At 47.8% G+C, this 21,848-nt stretch overlaps 1 protein-coding gene across 2 annotated transcripts in view; it reads right to left on the minus strand.

Moving 5' to 3' along the window:
* The window catches only part of REL (REL proto-oncogene, NF-kB subunit), a 56,205-nt gene that overhangs the window by 29,261 nt on the left and 5,096 nt on the right, over window positions 1-21,848 (minus strand). For both annotated transcript variants that reach the window (XM_028725150.2, XM_028725149.2), the window contains exons 2-3: window positions 12,960-13,102; window positions 10,026-10,174 (exon numbers count right to left, since the gene is read on the minus strand). In XM_028725150.2, the coding sequence (XP_028580983.2) occupies window positions 10,026-10,174; window positions 12,960-13,102 (292 nt within the window). The remainder of the gene's footprint in view (window positions 1-10,025; window positions 10,175-12,959; window positions 13,103-21,848) is intronic.

Here is a 21,848-nt window from a genome sequence, read left to right on the forward strand (position 1 = left end):
AAATAATTAAATGAAATAATTAGAGCTTCAGTTTGTCTGGCTGAGGGCAAAACCAAAGGGGCAAGAGAGTTTAGAGCCTATTATTTCTTGGGCTGGTTTTTGCATTAGTGTCTTATCATAGCAAATGATGAAATACTGAAGAATGACCTTTACTTTTAAGAATGACTACTTTACTTTGTTGACTAAGCTCTTAAGATTCCTTCGATTGGTCAAATAGGCACTGAGCTTTCTGTGAACTAGGCTTTGTTTATCTTGCTTTCAGTTCTGTATTTTGTTACACACACACACACACACACACACACACACACACACACTCTTATATACTGTGATTTTATGATGTGAATCACCCTGAGATCTACAGATGTAGGGCGGTACAAAAATTAATAATAATAATAATAATAATAATAATAATAATAATAATAATTACTTCAAATTAACTAATAAGCCACTTGGAAAATTCTGAGAAGTGCAAATTTCAAAGGATAGCTGTGCTTTGGTTAGTGTGTTGCCTCGGAAAGCCTTTAAATGCAAACTGAAACCAGTTCCTCCCAGTATCCCTACAATGAGGTTTGACCTGATACGGAAGAGTTAGGCACAGCCCCCAGCCATTCAGACAACCCTGCGGTGACTGTGCCTCAATCGGCATTGGGATTTCTTACAAAATGGCAGGCCTAAGTGGACTGGGTTCAGCATCTGATCAGCCTTTTTTCTTTTTATGGCAAACATCAGTGAGTCCATACCAGTATTTACCAAACCAGCTGTTTTTGGACTACAGTTCCCATAATCCCTGACACTGGGCCTGCTAGCTAGGGATGATGGGAGTTGTAGTCCAAAAACAGACGGAGACCCAAGTTTGGGAAACACTGGTATAGACCATGGGTAGGCAAACTAAGGCCCGGGGGTCGGATCCAGCCCAATCGCCTTCTAAATCTGGCCCGCGGATGGGCTGGGAATCAGCGTGTTTTACATGAGTAGAATGTGTCCTTTTATTTAAAATGCATCTCTGGGTTATTTGTGGGGCATAGGAATTCGTTCATAATTTCCCCAAAAAATATAGTCCAGCCCCCCACAAGGTCTGAGGGACAGTGGCCTGGCCCCCTGCTGAAAAAGTTTGCTGACCCCTGGTATAGACAAACAGCCTTACAGTATAAGACAATACAGTTTAACCCTCACATAGCTACAATTCCCAGCACCCTTAACAAACTACAGTTCCCAGGATTCTTGTGGGGAAGGAGCCAGGGTAATTTAAATGTACGATGTAGCTGTGATCCTTAACCATAAAAAAACAACCCTGAATATGCATTCTTTGATATGGTGGCACACAGGAATTTGGAGCAAGGAACAAGCAGTGTTAAACACTTCTCACAGACCTTTAGAAGACATCCTGTTTAGGGAAGCTTTTAATGTTTAATAGACTATTGTATTTTAATATTCTGTTGAAAGCCGCCCAGAGTGGCTGGGGAAACCCAGCCAGATGGGTGGGGTATAAATAATAAATTATTATTATTATTATTATTATTATTATTACCCAGGCCAAGAAAATCCTGCTGCCACTGGCAAATCCAGGTGTGATTTAAGACAATGGGAGTCCCTGCAACTACCAGAAATCAATTCTTGGAGGCAAGGGAAGAGTGTAGAATTGGGGTAGGTGTCCTTTCTTGGGACAAGGGTAACCGCACTCCACCTCTGGAGACAGGGCCGGCCTGCCCATGAGACAGGCTGAAGCAGATACCTCAGGCGGGGGAATCCCATGGGACGCTGGTGTACCCTGTGGATCATGCTGCTACTTCCAGCGAGAGCTCATAGAATGCCCATGAGATCTCGCTAGAAGCCAATGCTACAGCTACCTCAGGCACGCAACCCCAGAAAGCAAAGCTTCAGCAGGGACGACACCTTCCCGTTTCGCCTCAGGTGGTAAAACGGGTTGGGATGCCCCCTGCATGGACAGACCTCCTGGGTCTACCCTCCCGGCACAATCATTAGTGGGTCTGCCATTCCCTCAGCTGCCAAACCAATGGCCCAACGGCTACGGCTGCGTCGATGAAGGACACTGACAAACTGGAACGTGTCCAGAGGAGGGCAACCAAAATGGTCAAAGGCCTGGAAACGATGCCTTATGAGGAACGGCTAAGGGAGCTGGGCATGTTTAGCCTGGAGAAGAGGAGGTTAAGGGGTGATATGATAGCCATGTTCCATGTTCAAATATATAAAAGGATGTCATATAGAGGAGGGAGAAAGGTTGTTTTCTGCTGCTCCAGAGAAGCAGACACGGAGCAATGGATCCAAACTACAAGAAAGAAGATTCCACCTAAACATTAGGAAGAACTTCCTGACAGTAAGAGCTGTTCGACAGTGGAATTTGCTGCCAAGGAGTGTGGTGGAGTCTCCTTCTTTGGAGGTCTTTAAGCAGAGGCTTGACAACCATATGTCAGGAGTGCTCTGATGGTGTTTCCTGCTTGGCAGGGGGTTGGACTCGATGGCCCTTGTGGTCTCTTCCAACTCTATGATTCTATTCTATGATGACTAGAATGTTTTGTCAACATCCAGGTACTTTGCAAGACCCAGCGGTGCGCACCCATCTCCTTCGTGAGTCACAGGAAGGACGGCAACTTCCTTTCAGAACTGGATGTTCTGCTCTGATATGAAGTGCTGCAGTTCAAAAAGCAAAACTGCTGTTGCTCTGCTTTTGCCTCATTCACAGGGAGATGAAAGCGTGTGTTTCTCTTCCACTACCTCTTTGGCCCAGTAGTGATGTATGGAAGTGAGAGCTGGACCATAAAGAAGGCTGATCGCCAAAGAATTGGTGCTTTTGAATTCTGGTGCTGGAGGAGACTCTTGAGAGTCCCATGGACTGCAAGAAGATCAAACCTCTCCATTCTTAAGGAAATCAGACCTGAGTGCTCACTGGAAGGACAGATCCTGAAGCTGAGGCTCCAATACTTTGGCCACCTCATGAGTAGAGAAGACTCCCTGGAAAAGACTCTGATGTTGGGAAAGATGGAGGGCACAAGGAGAAGGGGACAACAGAGTACGAGATGGTTGGACAGTGTTCTCGAAGCTACCAGCATGAGTTTGACCAAACTGCGGGAGGCAGTGGAAGACAGGAGTGCCTGGCGTGCTCTGGTCCATGGGGTCGCGAAGAGTCAGACACGACTAAACGACTAAACAACACCTCTTTGGCAGAAAGTCCAAGAGGCATGGATCTGTGGTGTAGTAGAGGAGATGCACAAGGTCCAGAGCGAGAACAATGATACTACCTGCCAGAATGCCCAGGGTCTCCTTAGCTCCGACTAGTGAATGCAGTGATAACGAGGCTTTCAAGTTCATCTGAGACAGATTAGCATACAGCAGGCATAGGCAATTTTGGCCCTCCAGATGTTTTGGGACTACAATTCCCATCACCCCTGACCACTGGTCCTGTTAGCTAGGGATCATGGGAGTTGTAGTCCCAAAAACATCTGGGAGGCCGAGTTTGCCTATGCCTGGTATAGAGGTAGTGTGGCTATTTTTAAACACAGCTTCATTCAGGAAATCTATGCCATAACCAGGACCTTGAAAATAGCAAATTCCTTTGAAATGCACCAATGTGTACATTTACGGTACAAGTCGTCTAACTCAGTGTTTCCCAACCTTTTTTGGGCAAAGGCACACTTGTTTCATGAAAAAAATCTCGAGGCACACCACCATTACAGCCCCGTGACGTCAGCGCGCAGCGTCACGCCGGGAGGGACGCACGAAAGTGTAAGTTTCAATTTTCCCCCCTCCCCCTTGCCTTCCTTCTGTGCCAACCGCCAAAAAGCCAAGAAAAAAGCCAAGACTTTAGGGCAGCAGGTCGACACGGAAGAAGCTCCTACCTAAGGACAGGTGCGACGGCCGTGTCCTCTTCTGCCACACTTGGCAGCCCTGCCTCACGGTCGTGACTCCCACCCTGATTTCTCCCCGCAGGTCGAGCGGCACAGGCAGCCCAATGTGTCCAGCCCAGACACAAGCCCCGCTTCCCCACTCTAGATCCTGAATGCGACCAAGTGCTCTGGACTCCCGAGCAGGGTGGGAAAGAGGACTCGCATCTGGTAGCCTCCGGGCTCCTCGCCTGCTCGAGGGATGGCATTGCAGGCAAGCTGCCGGCCGTCGCCATCGCCGCCCCCTCATGCGAGTGGACCTGCCCGGAGTGGTGGGCCGGGGGAGGCTCGCTCTCTGTGGGGATGTGGCCCGCACGCGCGGCCCCGCTTCCTCCTGCCCAGGGCTGAGCTCCTTACCCGCAATCTCAGTCTCGTGCACGCGGATCCCACTTATTCTGAAGCTCGCGCCACTAGCCGGGGCTCTCACACCGTGCCAGGGCGAGGCGGCGCGGCCCACTGACGTCATCGCGGCTCGCCGCCGCCCTCGACTTCCCTGTTCCCTCCCTCCCTCGGGTCGCCGTGGTTACCGAGGACTGCAAGCTGCTCGGGCGAGCGTGGGGCATTAAGTGGGAGAAGGAAAATTAAAATTAAAACTCGCCTGAAGGCCGCCTCTCCAGATACAGTGGTGCCTCGCAAGACGAAATTAATTCATTCCGCAAGTCTCTTCGTCTTGCGAGTTTTTCGTCTTGCGATGCACGGTTTCCCATAGGAATGCATTGAAAATCAATTAATGCGTTCCTAGGGAAACCGCCTTCAGACCAGGTCCGGGGACAGTCTGTCCCCCGACCTCTTCTGAAGGCTGGGGGGGGGGGGACAAGGGCTTTTCTTCCCACCCCCAGCATTTTAAAAAACCCCGGGACAGCGGAGGACTTCTCCGCTGTCCGGGGCAATCTTAAAATGCTAGCGGGCGGCATTTTAAAATCGCCCGGGACAGCGGAGGACTTCTCCGCTGTCCGGGGCGATTTAAAAGCCCCTGGGAAGGCAGGCAGGGGGGACAAAGATTTTCGCCCCCCGCCCGCCTTCAGAAGAGGACCTGGACCTCTTCTGAAGGCCGGCGGGGGTCCTGGACCTCTTCTGAAGGTGGGCGGGGGCGAAAGTCTTTGCTCCCCCCTGCCTGCCTTCCCGGGAGAGCGGAGAAAGGCAGCACGTTTCTCCGCTGTCCCGGACGGCTTTTGAAGGCAGGCTTTTGAAAGCCGTCCGGGACAGCGGAGAAACCCAGCGCGCCCTTCCCGCTGCCCCCCGACTTGGCTGGAAGGCTGGCGGGGGGAGAAGCCTGCTCCTCCCCATCGCCAGCCCTGCAAACTCGGGGGACAGCGGGAGAGGCGCAGCGCGCCATCCCGCTGTCTCCCGACATGGTTTGGAGGCTGGCGGAGGGCTTCCTCCTCCCCCAGCCCCGCAAGCTCCCAGAGCGATGCCAAAGCTGCGCGCAGCTTCGGCATGGCTCTGGGTCCCGTTCTGGGGGAGGGGGAAGCTCAGGCTTCCCCCGCCCCAGCCCCACGCCTGGCGGTGGGGGAATAATTTTTTCCCCCTTTATTCCCCCCCCCCCGCCAATTTTTCCCGCGGCACACCAGGCAACGTATCGCGGCACACTAGTGTGCCGCGGAACACCGGTTGGGAAACACTGGTCTAACTCAGAAGTAATTGAGTTCAGGGGTGCTGCTCTCAAGGAAGCAGGTATAGGATTGTAGCCTTACAGTACAAATTTGGAATCCTAGAACTGTAGAGTTGGAAGGACTACAATTCCCATCATCAATAGCTAACAGGACCAGTAGTCAGGGGTGGTGGGAATTGTAGTCCCAAACATCTGGAGGGCCAGAGTTTGCCTATGCCTGACCTAGTCCAACTCCCTGAGAAGTAATGTCTACTGAGAAGTAAGTCCTATTGAATTCAGTGGGTCTTACTACCAGGAAAGCAGGTTTGGATTACTGCAGTCATAACCCCGCTTACCTGGGAGTAAGCTCCACTGAGATCAGAAGGACTTGTTTGCAAGTAGACATGACTGGGATCACACTATGAGACTGGAATTCTAAGCCTACTTACACGGGAGTAAATCCCATTGAATTCAGTGGGATAGTAGATTACGGCTTGCGCCGTAAATGCACATGGAATGGAATTTACTCTGAAGTTTCCTCGATGTCTTCAGACTTCTCTTTTATGAACGTGAGCTGGTTAAATGGAATAGCTCTGAAAGGGGGCATATACTCCCACGCAGAGAAAGATCTCCCCCTTTAAACTGTCAGCAGAGGATATGAGCGTCCATTTAGCAGTAGATATTGTGGTTTTGTGTTTAAAAAGCATTCACACGGGAAACAGTGCAAACTGGTCAGGTTGGCATTAGAGTTTCCACAAAAAAGAGGGTAATGTCAAACCATGTGATCAAGGAAAAAATGGTAATATATTGGCTATGCACAGATAGGTGGCAAATAAATAGAAACACACACACACACACACACACAGAGAGAAACAGAGCCAGTTTTCTGATCTCATTTGAATAGGTGCTAATGCAGCTTCCTAATTTGCATGTGATGGTATCAGGTCACAGGACAGCATTAAGGGACTCTCCCCACCTACCTCCAGAAACCTGATACTTTCCCACATGGAAAACCCATGACATCACCCCACCCCTGGGAGGATGCAAAATAGGAAGTTGAAAGCCAGATAATACTGTGCAATATCAGAAATCAGAGCCAATTGCAAAAGAGGTATCTCATGCTAACCAGCCAGTAGCTCCCTGTCCCTGGGTCTTCCTGACCCCATTATATGCCTGGTGAGATGAACACAAAACAAACCCTTGAATGTAGCGTGGCTTATGCTTTTCGGAATGACTGCTCTAGCAGGGGAATGAAAACAACAGAGGGGCATTTATAGCACTTTAAATCCTAAGTGATATGCAGAATAAGCCTATGCCTGTTTACTTGCAATGCTGTGCTCAATGGGGATTTCTCTTTAGTAAGTGTGTTTATCATGTGCTGCCTTATCCAGGCACAAGGGACATGGGTGGCGCTGTGGTCTAAACCACTGAGCCTCTTGGGCTTGCCGATCAGAAGGGCGGCGGTTCGAATCCCCATGCCGGAATGAGCTCCTGTTGCTCGGTCCCTGCTCCTGCCAACCTAGCAGTTCAAAAGCATACCAGTGCAAGTAGATAAATAGGTACCGCTGTGGAGGGAAGGTAAATGGCATTTCTGTGCGCTCTGGCTTCCCTCACGGTGTCCCGTTGCACCAGAAGCGGTTTAGTTATGCTGGCCACATGACCCGGAAAGCTGTCTGAGGACAAACGCCGGCTCCCTTGGCCTGAAAGCGATATGAGCACCACAACCCCGTAGTCACCTTTGACTGGACTTAACCATCCAGGGGTCCTTTACCTACCTAGATGGGGTCCATTTCATCAGATGCATGAAGAATTTCTACTTTGCTGATATATGCATGCACAGGTACCGTATGTGAGAGAACCTGCGCGTTAACGCTCTGTGTCTGAGTGTTGTTGTTGTTTTGCTTTGAGCTTTCCCCTGGCTCTTTAAAGCTGAATCAGAGCAAATGTCAGTGCGGGATTTCCACTGATTGAAGTTTGCTCCGATTGAGCTTTAAAGAGCAGGTCTTTGTGGGGATTGATCCGGAGGAAAAAAGAAAGGGTGTGTATGTGATCCAGAGAGCTAGAAACTATGAAAAGCAATCAGTACAAGTTGCTGTCACTGCTATGCAAAGCTCAAATGCATCTTCTGGCCAGCTCAGTTGGTTAGAGCGTGGTGCTGATAATACCAAGGTTGCAGGTTCGATCCCCACATGGAACAGCTGCATTGCAGGGGGTTGGACTAGATTATCCTCAGGGACCCTTCGATTCTGTGATCTCTCCAAACTGGCTGAACATAGCTGTCAACGTTTCCCTTTTTTTAAAGGGAAATTCCCTTATTCCAAATAGGATTCCTTGCAAGAAAAGGGGAAAGTTTACAGTAAAACGGCAAAAATCCAATTCAACACCGGCAAGCATAAAGGGGTGGGGGAGGGAAATCTAATTTCACAAAATACAGTTGTGGTGGTGATGACCACAAACAAGACCTTGAGGTATACGGAATTATGCCCAGTATAGAGAAAGTGGATGGGCCTCTCTCAAAAGACTAGAACCCAAAGGCTAAATGTCAGATGAAACAGGACGCTGAGTGCTTCCTTCACACAGTGCATAGCTATAGTGTGGAAAAATGCTATCCCAAGAGGCAGGGATGGCCACCAACCTGGATGGCTATAAAAGATGACTAGCCAAATTCATGGAGAATAGCGTTATCCATGGCTACTAGTCATGATGGCTATGTTCTACCTCTGATGTGGGGGACAGCATGCCTCCAAAATCACAAGGAGCTGCTCTTGAGCTCAAGGGTCTGGCTTGTGATCATTGAATTGTAGAGTTGGAAGGGACCCCCAGGGTCATCTAGTCCAACCCCCTGCAATGCAACATGGGGCTCAAACCCACAACCCTGAGATTAAGAGTCTCATGCTCTACCAACTGAGCCATGCTAGCTCAGCCATGTGGGTCCCCCCCCCCCCCGGCATCTGGTTAACTGCTGAGAGAACAGGATGCTGGACTAGACAGGTCATTGGTCTGATCCTGCAGAGCTCTTCTTATGTATACAAGACACATACCGTGGCCATTTACAACAGCAGCAAGTAGCACTGACAAGACTCTACTGGGTACCATATTTTTCGCTCTATAAAACGCACCAGAACATAAGATGCACCCAGTTTTTGGAGGAGGAAAACAAGAGAAAATAATATTCTGAATCTCAGAAGCCAGAACAGCAAGAGGGATCGCTGTTCTGGCTTCTGGGATAGCTGTGCAGCTGTGCAGTAGCTGCACAGCCTGTATTCGCTCCATAAGACACACACACATTTCCCCTTACTTTTTGGGAGGGCAAAAGTGAGTCTTCTAGAGCAAAACATATGGTAACTTTAGCCCCTGCAGTGAGCAAGAAGTCCCCAGTCTCGATTAAGCTCTAAAGCAGGGGTCAGCAAACTTTTTCAGCAGGGGGCCAGTCCACTGTCCCTCAGACCTTGTGGGGGGCCGGACTATATTTTTTGGGTGGGGAATGAATGAATTCCTATCCTCCACAAATTACCCAGAGATGCATTTTAAATAAAAGGGCACATTCTACTCATGTAAAAACACACTGATTCCCAGACTGTCCGCGGGCCAGATTTAGAAGGCGATTGGGCCGGATCCGTCCCCCGGGCCTTAGTTTGCCTACCCATGCTCAAAAGGTATCAAAGATGCTGATAAGTTTTAGGTTGGGAACGTTGTACTGGAATCTCCCTTTGAAGTATGTGTATGAACTTTCAGGGAAGCAGCAGACTGATGGGAGCAGGCTCCCGTTTACAAGAGCTTATTCTGCAAGAATCCTGTTAATCTTTAAACTTCAAAGGTCACCCACTTTCCTACCTGGAGATACCGGGGTTTGAACCGGGGACCTTCCTGCTTGCAAGGCAAACACTCTACCACTGAGCTATGGCTCTGGATAGGACTATAAGGTCGGAGCCAGCATTTATTTTGCTGGCATGTTCTTCTGATGGTTCAAGTTGAGAAGGAGCTCTTGAAGCATGTCTGGAGAGCTCACAAAGAACCCCCTTTATCTTAAATGCAGGACAAATATTAACCATCCTGTCTGGTTATCCTCTCCAAGAAGAGGAAGTTGGACCCGATGGGTCTCTGATCCATACATTAGTTCTGTCTTTGGCCACACCTAACAACAGCCACAATCGGGACGCGGGTGGCGCTGTGGGTTAAAGCCTCAGCACCTAGGACTTGCCGATCGAAAGGTCGACGGTTCGAATCCCCGTGGCGGGGTGCGCTCCCGTCGCTCGGTCCCAGCGCCTGCTAACCTAGCAGTTCAAAAGCACCCTCGGGTGCAAGTAGATAAATAGGGACCGCTTACCAGCGGGAAGGTAAACGGTGTTCCGTGTGCTGCGCTGGCTCGCCAGATGCAGCTTGTCACGCTGGCCACGTGACCCGGAAGTGTCTGCGGACAGCGCTGGCTGCCGGCCTATAGAGTGAGATGAGCACACAACCCTAGAGTCTGTCAAGACTGGCCCGTACGGGCAGGGGTACCTTTACCTTTACCTTTAACAACAGCCACTACTTACATCAGAACTCTGCGCTCCGGCCCAAATTCAGCTTCATAGAAACCATTTTCGCAGTCTTTTCCAACCAGCCGATGGGGGTGAGGTCTGTATGGCTCGTTCTTGGTCACCAACGTTATTCTGATTTTTATTTTCCCAAAGTAGTTGAACACCTGCAAAGGAAAGAGAGGGGGGGGGGAGAGCCCATCAACCTTTTGCTTTTTGTCAGACATGGAGAGGAATTGTCACGTTCAAGGCGTAACCAGCTGCCCTGGTTACAAGAAGGTTCTATTTCAATATGCTGGTTTTAACCTTTAAAGTCCTTCACAAACTCAGGCAGCAAGGAAACGCTGACATGGCAACAGGTAAACGCTGAAAGCGGGGCCTTTGCAACTTTGGCCCCATAAATATTTTGTTCCCAAGGAACTATAATAGAACCATAAAATTGCAGAGTTGGAAGGGATCCTGAGAATCATCCCTTGAATGCAGGAATATGCAGCTGCCCCATACAGGGATCGAACCTGCAACCTTGGTGTTATCATCACCACACTCTTATGGGATTCAAAAGGGATTGTCAAACCTGGTAGCTAGTCTTCTTGCTATGACTTTTGAAAAACATTCTAATTAGTAATTTGTATTTATTGTTTCGTCTGGTTTTGACCTTTAAAGCCCTATGCGGCCTAGGACCCACGTACTTACTGGACCGCCTCTCCTGGTATGTCCCACGGAAGACCTTAAGGTCCACAAATGACAACATTTTGGAGGTCCCAAGTCGCAAGGTGGTTGGATTGGTCTCAACTAGGGCCAGGGCCTTTTCAGTACTGGCCCCGACTTGGTGGAACGGTCTGTCACAAGAGACTAGGGCCCCGCGGGACTTGAAAACTTTCCGCAGGGCCTGCAAGACAGAGCTGTTCCGCCTGGCCTGTGGTTTGGACTCAGTCTGACCCTTATGTTTTCCTCCCCTTATGGTTTTGATCTATGGGCTACTTTTAAAATGAGGCTGCATTTTAAATTGGATTTTAACCTGTATTTTAAATTGGGTTTTTTTCGCTATTATGTTTTTACTGTAATTTTACTGGTGTTAGCCGCCCTGAGGCCGGCTCTGGGTGGGGTATAAATAAATTATTTTATTTTTATTTTTATTTTTATTATTACTGCTTAGGGCAAGCATCTTATAAACAGCTAAAACATATGAACAAATAAACAGCAGTACACAAGCAACTGAGGAGGCCAAACTACAGGTGCCACTGAACATGTGGTTAAATATCACATGTATTTTCTTCCAACGAACAGGAGAGCTGCCATTTCTGCTGGTTCCGCTTTTAAGCTCTCACTTTCCTGCCTGCTGCAGTCCTGCAGTTTGGCCATCTTAAATGCGGGACAAATAGAAGCAGAGTTCGAAGGGACCCCAAGGGTCATCTAGTCCAACCCCTGCAATTTAGGAATCCTGCCCACAGACATCTTTGGATGGGCTCGAACCACCAGCCTTCTGGCTAACAGCCAGAGGCGACAGTGAGTGGAGAAATGAATGTGAATTTTGTATGTGTACAGTAGAGTATCTTCCACAAACATCTACAGACTCTTTTTCGAGCTTCTATCCAGGCAGGCAAGACCCATGACCAGAGTTCAAGGACACATTCCAGCCAGGCAAAAACACTAATGGAGCATGAAGGATGTGGCCTGGGGAGAGAGCATGTGTCCAGGGAGGAGGAATGGCCAAGTGAGAGTCCTGGGGGCCAGATGGAGCAGCATGTAGGGCTGCCTTTGGCCCCCAGGCTGAGCTTGCCCACCTGTGTCCTAGAGATCAACTTGGGGCACTTCCAATCACATACCGGTGACTTCAGAGTGCCCGAGTATAGTTGATTAGGAGGCGCTGTGTCAAGAAGCCCGCTTCCCCCCTAAAGATCAGAGTTCTTACGATAAGGAAAGTGACAGGAAAATGCACTGGGAAGTTGAGATAGCACTTGCTTTGAGACAGCATCATCTAACCTCCCCATAAGCAAATCAGAATGAAGGTTCAATAAGCAGGTGGTTTGGAAGGGCTCTTCTCCTGCAGTGCTATACCTAAGAGCTGTTTGACAGTGGAGCAGACTTCCTCAGGAGGCTGTGGACTCCCCTGGAGGTTTCTTAAGCAGAGGTTGGATGGTCACCTGTCATGTATGATCTAGTTAAGATTCCTGCATTGTAGGGTGTTGGACCCTCGGAGTTCCATCCAACTCAATAATTCCATGATTCTATTATTCTACTTCAGGCACAGGCAAACTCGGCCCTGTTTTGGGACTACAACTCCCACCATCCCTAGCTAACAGGACCAGTAGACAGGGATGATGGGAGTTGTAGTCCCAAAACATCTGGAGGGCTGAGTTTGCCTATGCCTGTTCTACTTACTTACTGAATTCATTGGCCCTTACTTCCAAGTAGACATGCATATAATTTGGCTGTTAGTGGCCTTTAGAGCCTTACTCCCATGTGCCCACTCAACCACTTTGATTGGCAGAACTGGCAGGTGCCACGTAATATCCGTTCTGCATTTGTAAGCATTTGATCATATAGTGTGGCACCACCGATTCTTACACTTTGGGACCTTCATCTGTTGATATCAGGAAAGTGCCTTCATTGCAATATTTCCAGCGCCTGTTAAAATATTCTTGTTTAGACAAGCCTACTCAGATGCTTAGGAAGTTGAGGTAATTTTAATCTGTTTTAGTATTTTAACTTTTTTATGTTTTAAAGTGTTGTTGCACACACACACACCCCAATTTTATTGTGTTATCTATTTTGTAAAACAATTTGAGGGTTGTTTCTTTCTTTCTTTCTTTGTTTTACAATTAAGCAAAATATGAAATAAGTAAATAAGTAAGTAAATGAAACAATAAGCATTTGCCTCTTGGGCAAAACAACTCTGGTTCCTTTTTTAAAAGAAGGGAAAGACAAAAACACAATAACGAAGAGGAATACCTGTATTGCCGGGAAAGTCCGATTCATATCGCTGCTGTGTTCTCCCGGAATGCTTCCTGCTGATCTCCCCTCACATTTGTACCGGAAGCGCATCCCTCTCTGTCTAGGCTGCTCACATATTTCAATGTATGGTTCATGACCATCTTTGGAAAGAAAGAAAACAGTGCAACGTTTTATTTTTTTTTAAAAGGTAAAGCATTCCCTTACAGCAGGCAGAAAAGTCTACAAACAGGGGATGTAGGAATCAGGTCTCTCTCCCGTTGCAAATTCTGCAATATGCATTTTCATACACCTATTTATACCTGTAGAGTAGTGTTTCTCAAACTTGGGTCCTCAGACTACAATTCCCATCATCCCTGACCACTGGTCCCACTAGCTAGGGATGATGGGAGTTGTAGTCCAACAATAGCCGGGGACCCAATACAGAGACAAACGTGTCCTTTTGCTTTATACTGGGTAAAGCCACTGGTCCCTATAGCGCAGTGTTGTTCACACTGAATTGCAGAAGCACCCCAGGGCTTCAAGAATGGGTCCTCTCACAGTCCTACTTGGAGATGCCAAGGGGTTGAATCTGGAAACTTCAGTACTCTGCCACAGTTATCACAGCCCTTTGCTTAGTTGCGGATAAGCCAGAAAACTCCTCTGATCTTAGAAATCGGGACTGATAGGATTAATTAAGACTGTCTGAACAGGTGCTTCTCTCAACTTTGGAACTATGGTTTAAATCAGGATGATTTGGGAGCAGGTGATAAATATTTCTCTGTGTTGTTGTTTTTGCTAAGGGGAGCTATGCTAGCTCAGAGTATCTGCGAGTCATGGTTCTCCGAACGGATTGCTGTTTCCCGCAGCCTCACGTGTCATATTGATGTGTAGCCTAAAAGTGGATTTGTGAAGCAAAGTACAAGCACATGTCAGAAATATATACGGGAAAGTGTGCCTTGTCTCTTCTGAAGCAGAAGCAATGGGAAACACTGCCTGTCCATTGGCCCTACTGAGAAACCAGCTCCTTCTCTTTCTGAACTGTTTATTGTGCTAGCTATTCAATATCAGAGCAGCTATGAAAAATTAACAATCGGTAGCTAAGTTTGCTTGTTTTCCTCTTCTCTCCTCATCCCTTTTTCATTTTATGCTGTGTCTTTTAAATTGTAAACTTGAAGACAGGGATTGTCTTGTTTTTACTGATCTTATGTAAGCCACTGGAAGCCTTTTCATCTAAATATTGGGTTGTGTGTGTGTGTGTGTGTGTGTGTGTGTGTGTGTGTTTAATGCTTTAAACCTCAGTGCGTCACACACATATTTCTGCTCATCTTTTGAATATGCAACTTTATTTGCCAGATTATTATTATCAAGTGCGTTTATCATATCATTGATTATTTTTATGTGGTTCTGCTTGAGGGAAAACCAGTCTTCTTTAAAAATATATATGTTAAAACCAAAAACCAGTCCCATCATTAGGAAGGAATGGCTTGATTGAGGCTAGCTGGATTAATGAAATTCAAAAATCAGCTTTTATTATACAGCCACAGACCTGATACAAGCAAATCAAAATCGTTAATAGAATTGTCTCATCCAGCTGCTGCATTGCTGCTTAAAAACTCTGTCTTTTTGGCCTAAAATCAAGAGGCAGAGGGAGAGAGAGAGAGAGAGAGAGAGAGAGAGAGAGAAGGTGGGAGAGAAAGTTATTTGGTTTCTCATCCTGATGATGACATCACCTGCACTTCACTAAGTCAAGAACCAGCTTCTTTCCAACCACTTGATCTGTGGTTGGAAATTAATATCACCAACAGTGTGTATTATGTGCCAAAGCAGAACTCAGTGTTCAAAGACGCAGTCCAAAGGCATAGCTCAGTTGGTAGAGATTGAGACTCTTAATTTCAGGGTTGTGGGTTTGAGTCTCACGCTGGGCAAAAGATTCCTGCATCGCAATGGTTTGACCCCTTCCAACTCTATAATTCTCTGTTCAAATTCATATTTACTTTGAAAAAAGAAATCTGTGCTTTCCCCGTTTTCTTCAGGACACGGTCACCAACAGAGCAACTAGCAGAGCCCTATGCATGCAGCCTGTTAAGGCCAAATTTATACATTTCATCAGAATCCAGTGATAAGGTACTGCACTACACCACTTAAGCTGCAGACCTAGGAAAGCAACCCACCAGGGAGGGGCAGAAGTTTTAAGGGCTGGGGTAGATTCTGTTTGAATAGGCATACCTATCTAATTCACATTTTCTGAAACAGTAAGGGACTCCTGACCATTAGGTCCAGTCGTGGCCGACTCTGGGGTTGCGGCGCTCATCTCGCTTTATTGGCTGAGGGAGCCGGCGTACAGCTTCCGGGTCATGTGGCCAGCATGACTAAGCCACTTCTGGAGAAACCAGAGCAGCGCACGGAAACGCCCCTTACCTTCCCGCCGGAGTGGTACCTATTTATCTACTTGCACTTTGATGTGCTTTCAAACTACTATGCAAAATGAACAACATTTGCATTTTTTCGTGTTTGGCACTGAAATCTCCCAACCAAGTAAGGTGTACACAAAATGCACCATGGTAGGGCAAAGTGATCATCAACCGACAGGCATATATTGGTGAAAATAACATACAGAAACACATTCTGTCTGGGGAAGTTGATTTGCAGAAACGTGAAAATCAGGCGAAACCTCACACATACATGTAAATTGGGAGAACTTCCCACCAAGTTTCAGAGCAAAAAGAAAATCACAAACTGATGTGGAGAACGGAACTTAATACTGGATCAATGAAAAATGGAGAAGCTTTTTTCTATTGCACAACCCTAGTGCTGAACGCTTGGAATTCACATGTCTGAAGCAAAGACAGCTTTACTTCAGAGTATTTTGGAAACTTCCCCTTCTTTATCAATGTAACCATTACAAAGGGGCAATTAGCTAGAAGCATATGGCTTTACTAGGAAGTTAGAAACTTCCCCTATTGTTTGAAAAGGGGGGGGGGACACCCTCCCATAACAGGCCGCTAACCAGCTTAAAATATATTGTCTGCAGTTGGAGATACACATCTTAATAGTGCTCTAAATCACCCATTCAATTGTCACTCTTCCACAAATCCTGAAATCTGGTAGCTCTTTACTTGAATAAGCAGATTATACATGCACCCGGAACAAGTTCAATACAGGTTTGGTTACATTTTTGGAGTTCCTTTGTAACTGACTGCTAATTAGTGCCAGGAATACCGAAATGAACCTTTATGCAATGAACCTTTATGCAAGTCCTCTGAGGCACAGATTCAAAAACCAAAGTTGCTTGAAGATATGCATTTTGATGCTAAAGTTTCTACATGCAAAAATCAACCTTTGAATAAATAAATGTGACATTTCCCAAAAATGTGTTCATTAGCATTTTTTTGTTTTTTAGAGGTTTTATTGTAAGGTGCTTAAACTGAGATACTTATTTAATGTGTTGATATTTGGGAACTATGCTGGCCTATGACCATAATAAAGATTTGGATTGGATTGGATATTTGGGGAGGGGTTTAAGAGGGGTGGGGAATTAGTATCCTTCTTAGAGATGAAGGACAGGATAAAAAGGTAAAGAGACCCCTGACCATTAGGTCCAGTCGTGGCAGACTCTGGGGTTGCGGCACTCATCTCGCTTTATTGAGGGAGGAAGCCGGCGTACAGCATCCGGGTCATGTGGCCAGCATGACTAAGCCGCTTCTGGCGAACCAGAGCAGCGCATGGAAACGCTGTTTACCTTCCCGCTGGAGCGGTACCTATTTATCTACTTGCACTTTGACATGCTTTCAAACTGCTAGGTTGGCAGGAGCAGGGAACGAGCAACAGGAGCTCACCCTGTCATGGGGATTCGAACTGCCGACCTTCTGATCAGCAAGACCTAGGCTCTTGAAGGACAGGATAGAAATCATGTATATAAATACATCAATCTTCCTAAAATAAAAATGTCCTAAGGCACTGAATTGTACCTCCAACTATTACTGGCTTTCCAGACCATGATGAGGAAATGGAAAAACAAGGTCAAAGCAACAGCTCAAAGTACCAAAACATCAGCAGAAACAATGAACAGCTTCAGGCAAACAAATTTGTACGGCAAAGGCTGTAGCTCAGTGGCAGAGCTCATGTACCTGTAAGCAGAAGGTCACAGGTTTGATCCCTGGCATTTCCAGCTCAAAGGACCAGGCGCAAAGGTGATGGGGAAGGTGATGGCTGAGATCCTGGACAGATGCTGAGTAGACAATATTGAGCTAGAAAGACAACAGTCTGACATTTAAGGCAGCCTCCCATGGTATCTAGAGAACTGAATCGCTCAGTATTGTCTACACTGACTGGCTGCAGTTCTCCAGGATGTCTGATGGTGGCCTTCTCCCAGTCCTACCTGGAGATGCTGGGGGTTGAACCTGAGACCTTCTGCATGCAAAGCAGGTGTTCTACCATTCAGCTATGGAGCATAGCTGTCAACTTACAGATTTGAAAATAAGGGACCAGCAGCCTCGAAAATAAGGAATCAGCAGCCAAAATAAGGGATTTTCAGAGCACAGCTATGTTCAACTTCTGAGCCCCTCCGAGCCAAAGGCAGAAAGCCCAGCCAGCAGCCAAACAAAGCCTCAAGCAGTGGTTCCCACAGCGCAGCAACCCGGCAAAGGGGATGCAGCAAGGAAAACCACTGTCACCTCTCCGCTGGGAAGCGCTGAGCAAAGGCGAGTCCCCAGGCAACGCGGCCGATTTGATCGGCACAAGGCATGCAAGCTCCACCCCCCAGTCGTTCTTAGACTCCTTATTGGGTGAGCAATGCAGCCAAGCAACACAGTTGGAGCCTCCCTGGCTGGCAGGCAGGGAGGGAGAGGAGCTGCTTCCTTTGAAACCTGGGAAATTTAAGGGGCATCATCAATAAGGGACAGCAGCAGGACACAGCGCTGGCATAAGGGACTTTCCCGCCAAATAAGGGACAGTTGACAGCTATGCTATGGAGAGAGTGGTGGTGCTCAGCACAATGAAGAGATGCAGAAAGGGACAGCAGTGTCCCTGATGCAGCAATGTTTATACTTGAGTGGAGTCATTTACCATCTATCCTGTAATGCAGCAAGGGGTTTAACGGTGTGGTGGTGACGACAAAGCTTCTGGCTGTGATTGGCTAAACCAACCTTCTGTCGAGGAAGCTGGGGGCTGGACATGCTAGGCTGAACTGATTTGGTTCTAGCTGTGCTTTTTGACCTCTGTCTGCCCCTGGGCTGCCTCCTGGAGTTCCTCTATTCCTAGCTAGCAGAATGGTGGAAACTGTAGTCCAAAAACAGCTGGAGACCCAGGTTTGGGAAACCCTGCTCTAGGAACTAGGTTGAACAGAGAGTGGCAGGTGTAAAACGGGGAGTGTTGCAAGCTAGCCTTGCTGTCAATGCAGCTCCACACTTACAGTATCTTATTTAATGGAGTCACCACCCTTTGGCCTCCTAGGAAGGACGTGATGGCAAAACATGATGGAGCCCAGGCTGGTCCCATTTTTGGCCAGAGCAGGAACAACTGCAGGGAGCTTGATTCCCTTCCTCCCTGCCATGAACATAGCTGTCAACGTCCCCCTTTTTCTAAGGGAAATTGGCTTATTCTGAATAGGATTCCTTGGAAGAAAGGGAAAAGTTGACAGCTATGGCCATGAAGGACCCTCTGCTCTAGCTGCTAGTTGCTCTGGAGATTGTCTGCAGAGATTATGGGAAGCATACTCTGGCCTCCACCTCTGGCCAGGAGACCAAGGGCTGCTGAGAGGCTGACCCTCCAGCTCCTAGGAAGACCATCAAGCCAAAGGGGAGACCAGCCTGGCAACACCTGTTGGGAAGAGATGGTGCAATTGCTATAAGGCTGTGCTCTCCTCTCCCCATTCCTCCTTTCGTATTGCATCTATTGGTGAGGAATATTAACAGACCCTTTTTAACCCTCTCAATGTCCATGTAGGATAAAAGGTAAAGGTAAAGGTACCCCTGACTGTTAGGTCCAGTCGTGGACGACTCTGGAGTTGCGTGCTCATCTCGCTCTATAGACTGAGGGAGCCGGTGTTTGTCTGCAGACAGCTTCCGGGTCATGTGGCCAGCATGACTTAAGCCAGTGTTTCCCAACCTTTTTTGGGCAAAGGCACACTTGTTTCATGAAAAAAATCTCGAGGCACACCACCATTACAGCCCCGTGACGTCAGCGCACAGCGTCACGCCGGGAGGGACGCACGAAAGTGTAAGTTTCAATTTCCCCCCCTCCCCCTTGCCTTCCTTCTGTGCCAACCGCCAAAAAGCCAAGAAAAAAGCCAAGACTTTAGGGCAGCAGGTCGACACGGAAGAAGCTCCTACCTAAGGACAGGTGCGACGGCCGTGTCCTCTTCTGCCACACTTGGCAGCCCTGCCTCACGGTCGTGACTCCCACCCTGATTTCTCCCCGCAGGTCGAGCGGCACAGGCAGCCCAATGTGTCCAGCCCAGACACAAGCCCCGCTTCCCCACTCTAGATTCTGAATGCGACCAAGTGCTCTGGACTCCCGAGCAGGGTGGGAAAGAGGACTCGCATCTGGTAGCCTCCGGGCTCCTCGCCTGCTCGAGGGATGGCATTGCAGGCAAGCTGCCGGCCGTTGCCATCGCCGCCCCCTCATGCGAGTGGACCTGCCCGGAGTGGTGGGCCGGGGGAGGCTCGCTCTCTGTGGGGATGTGGCCCGCACGCGCGGCCCCGCTTCCTCCTGCCCAGGGCTGAGCTCCTTACCCGTGATCTCGGTCTCGCGCACGCGGATCCCACTTATTCTGAAGCTCGCGCCACTAGCCGGGGCTCTCACACCGTGCCAGGGCGAGGCGGCGCGGCCCACTGACGTCATCGCGGCTCGCCGCCGCCCTCGACTTCCCTGTTCCCTCCCCTCCCTCGGGTCGCCGTGGTTACCGAGGACTGCAAGCTGCTCGGGCGAGCGTGGGGCATTAAGTGGGAGAAGGAAAATTAAAATTAAAACTCGCCTGAAGGCCGCCTCTCCGGATATCTTTCGAATTTTTTAATTTTTCCCGCGGCACACCAGGCAACCGGAACACCGGTTGGGAAACACTGACTTAAGCCACTTCTGGCGAACCAGAGCAGCACATGGAAACACCGTTCACCTTCCCACCAGAGCGGTACCTATTTATCTACTTGTACTTTGACGTGCTTTCAAACTACTAGGTGGGCAGGAGCTGGGGCTGGGACCGAGCAACAGAAGCTCACCCCCATTCAAACTGCTGACCTTCCGATCAGCAAGGCCTTTAGACCACAGCGCCACCTGTGTCCCCCCATGTAGCATAGCATAGTTGAAATGTGGTTTATTCTCTAGTAGTCACATCTCCATATCAGTCCTGGAGTCTCTGGGGAAACTGTTGTACATGGGAATCCCCGGAACTGAGTGATGATATCTAGGTTCCAAAGATCCAGGTGGAGGTATCAAAAGAAACTCATAAGAAGCTCAGAGAGATCGCCGATCCTTCTAGGCCGAATTTGTCTACACTGGCTAGCAATAGCTAGCTCTCCAGGGGTTCAGACAGGGAGTTTCTCCCAACTGGAGGCTGAGATTTTGTATTGGAAGCAGAGAAGAAGAATAGACATAACTGGGGGCAAATACTGCACATTTGTTGTTGTTTAGTCGTTTAGTCGTGTCCGACTCTTCGTGACCCCATGGACCAGAGCATGCCAGGCACTCCTGTCTTCCACTGCCTCCCGCAGTTTGGTCAAACTCATGCTGGTAGCTTTGAGAATACTGCACATAGTCATAGTCAAAGGGACCCAAGTTCCTCAATGAATCAGTATGACACAAGAGAGGGTGGGGGATAGATGATAGATATATGATAGATGGTAGATAGATAGACAGATAGATAGATAGATGATAGATAGATAGATAGATAGATAGATAGATAGATAGATAGATGATAGATAGATAGATGATAGATAGATATAGATGATAGATTAGATAGATGATAGATGATAGATGATAGATAGATGATAGATAGATAGATAGATAGATAGATAGATAGATAGATAGATAGATGATAGATACATAGATAGATGACAGATTTGGTGGCATTTTGCACAGGCCCCCTAGCAAAATGTCATCAACAACAAATCTGAACAGAAGCGCCTTGAAAGCAATAGTCCACTATTGAATATTTCAACCACTCCCACATATAAATGGTACTTGGTAGCAGCCAGCAACCTGCAAACTGCACGTCTAGTGTTACTGTGTGAAATTTCTAAATGGAGCAGTGAAGAAAATAACAGTGGAATGAGGATCTCCTTCCCGCCCCCAAAACGTGTGCAGCATGTGATATTCATTTGCATGCGGTATATCTGATGTGCAAAGAACTTTGCATGTTTACAACAACTCTTACAAGATATGAGGCAACACCTCCTACCCAGAGGTTAGGGCGATTTAAAAGTACTCCCACCACAACTAACAACCTGGCCCTGTCATAATTTGAGGCGTTTTGCTCATCAGAGTGATGGCGATGATGCACAGCAGGCTTGAGTTCTAACCCCCACCCACAACATGTTAGGAAGTTAGCATTGTAGTTTGTGACAAGGCTTAGGCTGAAAGGCTAGATATTTTGTAATGCCAAGGGGTAAAAGCAGTGCGTCTCCGTTTCAGAAAACTGTTTTTCCTAGCAAACTTTAGAAAGAGGGGTGGATACAATCCTGGTGAATATGGAACGTTGCTTTTTTCTAGAAGCTGGGGCCAACCCTTTAGAAACAGAAAAAACACAGCTACAAAGTGCAGGAACCTTATTCCTGTCTGAAAGAAGGAAGCAGTGTTATTAATACACTCATTCAAACACTAATTCTCAGGGCAAACATGCTGCTAACGAAGGCTGTGGATATAAGAGTGCATGGCCCTTTGGTGTTGCAATTTGCATGATGCATTTAATGCGCT

The sequence above is a fragment of the Podarcis muralis genome, chromosome 3, assembly GCF_964188315.1.
Source record: "Podarcis muralis chromosome 3, rPodMur119.hap1.1, whole genome shotgun sequence".
Lineage (NCBI taxonomy): Eukaryota > Metazoa > Chordata > Lepidosauria > Squamata > Lacertidae > Podarcis > Podarcis muralis.